The 8,964-nt window shown below is 40.4% G+C and overlaps 1 protein-coding gene across 4 annotated transcripts in view; it reads right to left on the bottom strand.

The window, feature by feature from the left end:
- Positions 1–3,110: 3,110 nt before the first annotated feature.
- Positions 3,111–8,964, bottom strand: part of Mcph1 (microcephalin 1) — a 248,849-nt gene continuing 242,995 nt past the window's right edge. For all 4 annotated transcript variants that reach the window (XM_045130855.1, XM_045130856.1, XM_045130859.1 and 1 more), the window contains one exon: positions 3,111–3,566. In XM_045130855.1, coding sequence (XP_044986790.1) covers positions 3,511–3,566 — 56 coding nt within the window. In that variant the 3' untranslated portion in view covers positions 3,111–3,510. The remainder of the gene's footprint in view (positions 3,567–8,964) is intronic.

Genomic DNA, 8,964 nt, shown 5'->3' with positions numbered 1-8,964 from the left:
CAGGCAAGCACCTTACCATTAAGCCATCTGTCCAGCCCGTTTTGCATCTTTACTTCTAATCTGTGTGTCTTTAATTTTTTCATGATTTCTTCTCTAAACAATGAGCTCACAGGATTGTTGGGAGGATAAAGTAAGGTGCCACATGAATAATGCTCAGCATAACTTATACCTATTCCTCAGAAAATGTTAGGTTTAAAACCTGTAAAATAAGGAGGAAAAATGATGACATCAAAATAGGAGACTAGTTGGAAAGAAGAAAGGATTTGGTGGAGGGAAGACTTGGAAGGAGAAAAAGGGAGAATGGTGGGAGGGGATAATGATCACGTTATATTATCTATATTTATGAAGTTGCCAATAAAAGCACTAAAAAGTAAAAAAAAAAAAAAAAGGTGTTTAAATAGGGCTGGGGTATGGCTTAGTGGTTAAGGCAGTTGCCTGTGAAGCCTAAGGACCTAGGTTCGATTCCCCAGGGTCATGGTAAGCCAGATGCACAAGGTTGTATATGTGTCTGGAGTTCATTTGTACTGTCTGGAGGCCCTGTATGCCCATTCTCTCTATCTGCTTCTCCCTTTCTATCTTTTTCTCTCTCTCAAGTAAATAAATAAAATATTAAGAAAATAAGTATAGGGCTGGAGAAATGGCTTCGCAGTTAAGGCACTTGCCTGTGAAGCCTAAGGACCCCTGTTCGAGGCTTGATTCCCCAGGACCCACGTTAGCCAGATGCACAAGGGGCGCATGCATCTGGAGTTTGTTTGCAGTGGCTGGAGGCTCTGGCATGCCCATTTTTTCTCTCTGTCTCTTCCTCTTTCTCTCTCTGTTGCTCTTAAATAAATAAATAAAAATAAACAAAAAATAAAATAACTATATTTAAAAATGTTAGTTTTATCATGGAAAGGAACCCATAGCTGGAACTGGGAAAAAAGTTCCACCAATTGTAGGCTACAAGAGTGCCTACACCTATTAACTTCTCTCTAAAATAATAATGGTTATCCTATTTATCTGGTGCTGACTTCATTCTATGCTGGAGTATTTGTTTATCTTTTTCAGATGGATGGAGAACCTGAGAGAATCAGCCCATCGCACCTCACCTGAAACCATAGAGTAACTGGGGAAATGAGCAAGAGTGCTGCTTTCTTGGTGAACCTGGTATCAGCACAAGGGTGAAGGAGATAGACACAGAGGACATTCAACTCCTACCAGATCCAGAGACACAAAGGCTCCCAAGAGCCCATCACTGAATTAGACCTAAAACAAATCCAACATGGCTCAGGGAAATTCATGGAAGAGGGGGCAGAAAGATTGTTAGATCCACAAGTTGGGAAATTACAGAGACATTGCCACTTCCCCATAACTGATAGCTACCTCCACAATGCACGACCTACAATCCCCATGGGGATAACTGGCATCCCCAATGAGGAGGGTCCCTTGGCGGGGGGGGGGGACAGGGATGAGGGTAAGGATGGTACCAACATGTGCTGTTTACACACTGAGTATGTCCATAACTAACAAAAAATTAGATGAACCCCCCCCCAAAAAATGATAGTTTTAGAAAGAGACTCCAGGGTAACCCCCACAGGCTAGCATTAGGAGTCAGAATCAATACTGACACTCGGGCAGCATTCCTTCTGTGGTCCAGTGAGGGGCAGATGGGGGTTCTTTGTAGTGTGTCTCCCTCCTAAGACAGTATGATTTTTGTCAGTCTCTTCAGTAAGGCTTGATGTGAATGTGAGTTACAGGGAACCAGGTCCAAGATGCTTGCATGAGGAACATGGACTTGGCATGCTGAATTGTACTGAAGCTTGGCTTCCATATGATGCTGATGACGAGCATTGGGAACTGTTTGGGAGAACACACTATTTAAGGGCTATTATTTTCAGCAGCATGGACACCTCTGTTCTCGAAGGCTTGTTCTATATGCTGATCCTCTGAATTTGCTGAGGAACATTACATTTATTTGAGATGGAAACAGCTGATGAGCCACCAATACCCAGCAGCAAACCATCATGAGCTCAGAAGCACCTTCAGCCTCACTGGAACTGATCATTTCTTTCCTTTTGAAGGTGACCTAATGCTGGGTGTGGGCAGGAGTATTGCAAGTTCTAGACCAGTCTGGATCTTGTGTCAAGAAAGAATGGATACATTTTGCCTGCCAAATCTAGTATGTTTATGCTCATAGAGAAGGCTGCTCTCATTGTTGGTTAGAAAAGCTTCTTTTTTACATGGTGATGGCTACTGGAGAGACCCAAGGGATATCAAGGTGACAGAAGAAGTGATGGCTAGGTGCTGTACACTAGATGAGACATTGCTATCACACTCACCAGGACTCAGGTAACACTGAGGTGGCAGAAAGAATATTAGTGCTGCCCTCACTGCTAGACATAGAAGCTTCTCTTTGGAGATAGCAGTAGATACTAAGGAAATTTAAAACTTCATAGTGCTGAAACTAAGAGCCTGTTGAAAGCCCAATGCTAGATGAAGCATCTCTAATACATCCTCCAAAGCTCAGGGAACACTGAAGAAGAGGGGTCAGTAAGAATGTAAGAGCTACAAGGTGGGAAGGAGTACTATGGGACATTAACATCTGGACTTCTCTGACTAGTACATAATAGTGAGCCCATCAACATTTTGAACAGAGGAAGAAAATCAGAAAATAAGAATGAGACATGAGACTAGAGGAAGGACTACTTGGTAAGAGGAGGGGGATTCAATAAACTAAAGAGAAGAAGGGAGAGTACTGGAAGGGGATTATGATCTACTATCTATGTTAACGCAATAAAATTCTTAATAAGAAAAAGTGACCAACCTTCTACAGCTCAAGCAGCTAAGTTCCCTTAGTGATGGTAAGATTCAGGGCAGCTAGTCTCTACTAGCTGATCTTCAGCTACAAGTGCTCTGTACACCAGGACTATTCATTCAGAAGGCAGAAATTTTCACCACACATTTCTATGCTTCTTCCTTAATGATTCTGAGAAGAATCTGACACATAAATGTCACTATAAGCTAATGAATGTTCTTTATATCTGGATATAACATGCTTAAAAATATCTTAAGAGTCTCAGCCAGGAAGTTAAGGGTTATTTGACCGTTCTTAGTAATAAAAACAATTTAGATAAGTTTTCATCCTTTATTTGGGAGGACAGTACTTTAAAGACTTTTAATCATGATCATCACTCAGACACAAAACTAGCACTGTAAAGGACAGCCTAAATGGTGCTGCCAAGACTTCTCTGAGACACAAAATGAGTTATGAGTACTTATTGCATAAAGAGTTCTGAAGATTAAAAAGGCTGGGAATGTAGCTCAATGCTAGAGCACTTACTTAGCTTATGGATGGCTCTGGGTTCCATCCCCAGCACCATATTGACAGAGGTAAAAAAGAATAAAAGAGTCTGAGAATAAAACCCACAACACACACAAGGTGCACATTATTTGTTGCATGTCAGCCTCTGCTTCACAGTGGTTTCTCTCCTGAGTGCTGAAGATGGAGTTGCCCAGGCTGATGTCTCATCATCACTGCACCAACTGATAATTTTCAAAGTCACAGACTTTGTGCTGAGTGATTGAATCTAGAGAGAGAGAAAGAGAGAACAGTTCAGTGTTTGAGAACACTAGACATAACAGTAAATACCCACCTTTCTGTGCATACACATTATCTTTTAAAACATCTTAAATGAGCTAAAGCTTTACTGCCCAATGTATAGGTGGCTTTAAAATACAAAATGAAATTTAAAAGATCCAGTCCTGCAGTTCAAGTCCTAACCAGCCACATGTCCTATGAGGTTATGGCAGACAGAGGACGTTCCCATCATGATGGAACATCTTGCTGATAGAGTGCCAGTCTATTGACATAGGAGACATGAAATCGAATTTCAGCTACCTCATATACTTTTTGGCATAAGGCACAACACAAATATCTGAGTAAATTTTCATTATACAACACTAAATATAACATCGAGGCTGTGCTAGCCATCTCCTTCGATAAGGTATTTCAATAGGCATAGCTCCTAAAACTCTGTTGTAGTTTAATTGAAGAGGTTGAACAGGGGAACTCTAAGGTCTTGTGGTTTGTACTTGATTTTTTTTTTTTTTTAATGAAAAATCTAAGGTGCAACTGGTCAAGGAGAGTGCTATGGCTGTAGTGCCTATTCTCTTTCTTTCTTTCTCAAATAAATAAATCAAATATAAAGATTTTTTAAAATTGAAAAATAAAACAAAGAACAAAGTGTGTCATAAGACAATGTCTGAATTTGATTGTTGCCTTCCCATACAAATGTGATTCTAAACAGGACTCTGGGTTGGAGAGGACTCTAGTGGATTTCAGAAAGGAGTTTTGCTAGCATTTGGTGTATATATATGTTAATAATATTATATAAAATTACAGCAACCATTACTAGGACAAGGCATGCTATTTAATTTTTGTACAACAGTAAAATGGACCTTATGATTTATATTTTAGCTGAAGTCCTTTGTTTGTGATACATGTTACATTCATTTTCTCTGTCATTTGCCTTTTGCCTTTTCTTATAACAACTTTTGCCATGCACTTGACTGTCTGTTTAATGTTCTCAAATTGTGTTAATACTTTATTTCATTGCACTCAGGTTCTGAGTACAGGTGAAGACCTCTTCTCTATACCAAAATTACAATAGGGGAATTCATCCATATGTTCTACAAGTTGTGAATTCTCTATGGACTCAAGTTTTACACTTAGATTTCTGACTGGATGTCATTTTTAATTTTATTTTTATTTATTTACTTGAGAGAGAAAGAGAGAGAGGAGAGATAAAGAGAATGGAGAATGGGCATTCCAGGGCCTCCAGCCACTGCAAACAAACCCCAGATGCATGTATCATATTGTGCAGCTGGGTTACCTGGGTCCTGGGGAATTGATCCTGGGTCTTTTGGCTTTGCAAAACAAGTGCTTCAACCCATTAAGCCATCCCTCAAACCCTGGATATCATTTTTGAAAGTCAGAAAAAAGGGGCTGTGGAATGACTCTGTGGGTAGGGCACATGCCCCACAAGCACAGGTACCTTGGATCCTAGCATCTACATAAAAGTGCTCATTGTGTGTCCCAGTACTGAGGAGAGTGAATGAGAGAATTCCTAGAACTTACTGGCTTTCTAGAAAAGCCAAATCAGTGAGTTATAGGTTTAGTAAGAGATTGTCTCAAGGAGTAAAGTGGAGAGCAGAGAAGAAGCTGGGTGCAGGGGTGCACTGCATGCCAATGTAGGTCAGGGCGGTGGGGGTTGTGCTCTAAAAGTAGTAACATCCCTGAGCAGCAGCCTAGAAGGGCAAGGCCGGTATACGAGAGGCTGATAGCAGGGCCCAGCTGCACACTATTGTGAGCATTATGAGAAGGGGCTGAGCTTAAAGCTCCCAACTCAGACACTAAGAAACCAGGTTTCCCAACGTCTTACCCAAAATTGCCTAGAGGAGCTACACTCAAAGTAGACCTTGTTCAGGCTCAAGTACACCTACCTGAATCCAGTGAATAGTCTTCTATCCCACATCCCTCTTGGTCAATTTAGACTAGACTATACAAAGCAGGCTTTACAAGAGCTACTATTGCTGTATCCTCAATGAGATGGCTGAAGCCAAGATGGGCAGACCCCAATGCAAAGCAAACAAAGTACAACACCCAGCAATGGGATCCCCACCAATATTACCTACTCCTACAATGGAATCCTCCACCAGAATAAAGTTTCAACAAGCTTTTTGAATGAACTTAATGAAACCATGAACAAACAACTTGTTGAATGGGAAGAAACAGGACAAAGAGTAATCAAACAGGAACTCCAAGAATGGCTGAAGGAAACAGAAGTAAATTGGCAAAAAGAATTAAAAATCAAAGGTTGACTCAATGAATTGGAAGAGTGACAACAAAAAGAACTCAAAGGATGGATGAAGAAAATGGAAGATATTCAATAAGAACATCTCAATAAATGGCTGAAGGAAACCAACAAAAATCAGGAAACAGTACTCCATAGACAGCTTCATGAAACTGAAGATAAAAAGAGATCAATACAAAGCTAAAGGATTTTGAGGAAAACCAACAAATAAATGAGCTCATGGGCCAATGTAACAAGCTCAACAAGGACACGTCCAAATGCAGGAATGAACTACAAGAGACAACAGAAAGGTCAAATCAATAAATGAAAATGGAAATCAAGCAAGAGATGAAAATAGTGAAGAAAAACATAACAAAAAACAGAAATGCAAGAACCCTCTTAAAGATGCCTAAGAAAGCCTCACCAAGCAAATAGACAACATGAAGGAAAGAATTTCAAAACTCAAGGAAAAGACAGAAGATTTAGACGGGGACTACAAAAACATTGCCAAGTTCTTTTATTTTAATTTTTATTTATTTGAGAGCAGCTGACAGAGAGAGAAAGAAGCAGATAGAGAGAGAGAGGGAATGGGCACGCCAGGGCCTCCAGCCACTGCAAAGGAACTCCAGACACATATACCCCCTTGTGCATCTGGCTAACGTGGGTCCTTTGGAATTGAGCCTCGAACTGAGGTCCTTGGGCTTCACAAGCAAGCGCTTAACCACTAAGCCATTTCTCCAGACCATAAAAAAAATTGCCAAGTTCTAAGCAGTGTGTGGACAGAACGTGAGGGAACTTTGGGACACCTTAAAAAAAACATACTCAGATCATAGGTACAAAGAGAGGAGAAGAAATAAAGGTTAAGGGCATAGAGAATATCTTCAGCAGAATTATTGAAGAAAATTTTCTCAACAAGAGAGACCAATTCAAATCCAAGATGTGGACAGGACACCAAATAGACAGGACCAGAGAAGAGACACCACATGACATGTAATAATCAAATACTAAACATAGAAAATAAGAAGGAGAGAGTACTAAAAGCTATTAGAGAAAAACAGCTCATAACATACAGGGGTAAGTCCATTAGGATTACTTCAGGTTTTTCAGCACATATGCTTAAACCAGAAGAACTTGGCATGGAGTATTTCAAAAACTAAATGACCATGGCTGCCAACCCAAACTACTATACCCAGAAAAACTATCCCTCATAATAGAAGGCTTAAAGAGAAAACATTTCATGATATAAACCAGTTGTATGATTACGTGAGCACCAAACCAGCTCTACATAGAATACTGTATGGAATACTCCACACTCAAGAGATAAACCAACATGCACTATAAGGGAGAAAAAGAAACAATCAGAACTAGATTGGTCATAAAAGCATGCAAAGACCAAGATAACATCAAATGCCACTAAACCATCAACATAACATGAATTAACTCACACCTCACAAGTGTAGCTCTGAACATAAATGGCCTCCATTCCCCATCAAAAGACACAGGTTAACAGGCTAGATCAGGAAGCTGATCAATCCATTTGGTGTCTACAAGAAACTCACCTTACAATTAAAGACAAACACCTCCTTAGAGCAAAAAAAATGGACCTAGATTTTCCAAGCAAATGGAATCATGAAACAAGCAGGAATAGCTGTACTTACTTTGGATAAAAGTGACATTAAATCAAAAGTAGTCCAAAAAGATAAAGAAAGCTGCTTCATACTCATTAAAGGAACAACTTAACAAGAAGATATTATAATCATAAACTTACATGCACCAAACCTAGGAGTACCTAATTTTTTTTTAATTTTTTATTTATTTATTTGAGAGCGACAGACACAGAGAGAAAGACAGATAGAGGGAGAGAGAGAGAATGGGCGCGCCAGGGCTTCCAGCCTCTGCAAACGAACTCCAGACGCGTGCGCCCCCTTGTGCATCTGGCTAACGTGGGACCTGGGGAACCGAGCCTCGAACCGGGGTCCTTAGGCTGCACAGGCAAGCGCTTAACCGCTAAGCCATCTCTCCAGCCCGGAGTACCTAATTTTATAAAACAAAATTTACTAGACAGTAAGGCAGAAATAAAACCTTATACAATAATAGTAGGAGACTTTTATTTTTTTAATTTTTTTGGTTTTAGTTGAGGTAGTGTTTCACTCTAGTCCAGGCTGACCTGGCTTTCACTATGTAGTCTCAGGGTGGCCTTGAACTCATGGTGATTCTCCTACCTCTGCCTCCCAAGTGCTGGGATTAAAGGCATGTACCACCACGCCCTGCTAGTAGTAGGAGACTTTAATACCCCACTATCATCAATAGACAGATCTTCTCACCAGAAAATAAACAGAGAGACAATGGAGCTACACAGAACCTAGCTCAACTGGACTTAACAGACATCTACAGAACATTCCACTCTAATTCTACTGAATACACAATATTCTCATCAGGTCATAGAACCATCTCCAAAACAGACCATATATTAGGGCATAGAGTATGTTTGTACAAATTCAGAAAAACTGACATAATTCCCCACAGTATATCTGACCACAAATGCACTAAAACTAGAAAACAACAGTAATACCAGAAAACATACCAACTCTTGGAGACTGAACAACTCACTATTAAACAAATAATGGGTTGAGGAAATCAGAAAGGAAATACATGGATTTATTGAACTAGATGACAATGAAACTACAACATACCAAAACTTATGGGAAGGCTGGATAGATGGCTTAGCAATTAAAGCATTTGCCTGCAAAGCCAAAGGACCCTGGTTCAGTTCCCTAGGAGCCATGTAAGCCAGATGCACAAAGGGGTGCATGCATCTGGAGTTTGTTTGCAGTGGCTAGAGGCCCTGACACACCCATCCACTCTCTCTCCCCCTCTCTTTCTTTCTCCCCCCTCCAAGTAAATAAATAAATGAAAATTAAAAAAAAACCAAAACTTATGGAGCCAGGCGTGGTGGCACACGCCTTTAACCCCAGCACTTGGGAGGCAGAGGTAGGAGGATAGCTGAGAGTTCAAGACCACCCTGAGAATATATAGTGAATTCCAGGTCAGCCTGAGCTAGATAGAGTGAGACCCTACCTTAGAAAACAAAACAAACAACAACAACAAAACCTTATGGGACACAACGGAGGCA

The sequence above is a fragment of the Jaculus jaculus genome, chromosome 12, assembly GCF_020740685.1.
Source record: "Jaculus jaculus isolate mJacJac1 chromosome 12, mJacJac1.mat.Y.cur, whole genome shotgun sequence".
Lineage (NCBI taxonomy): Eukaryota > Metazoa > Chordata > Mammalia > Rodentia > Dipodidae > Jaculus > Jaculus jaculus.
The sequence above is the reverse complement of the archived record's forward strand: the minus strand, read 5'-3'. Positions and strand labels throughout refer to the sequence as shown.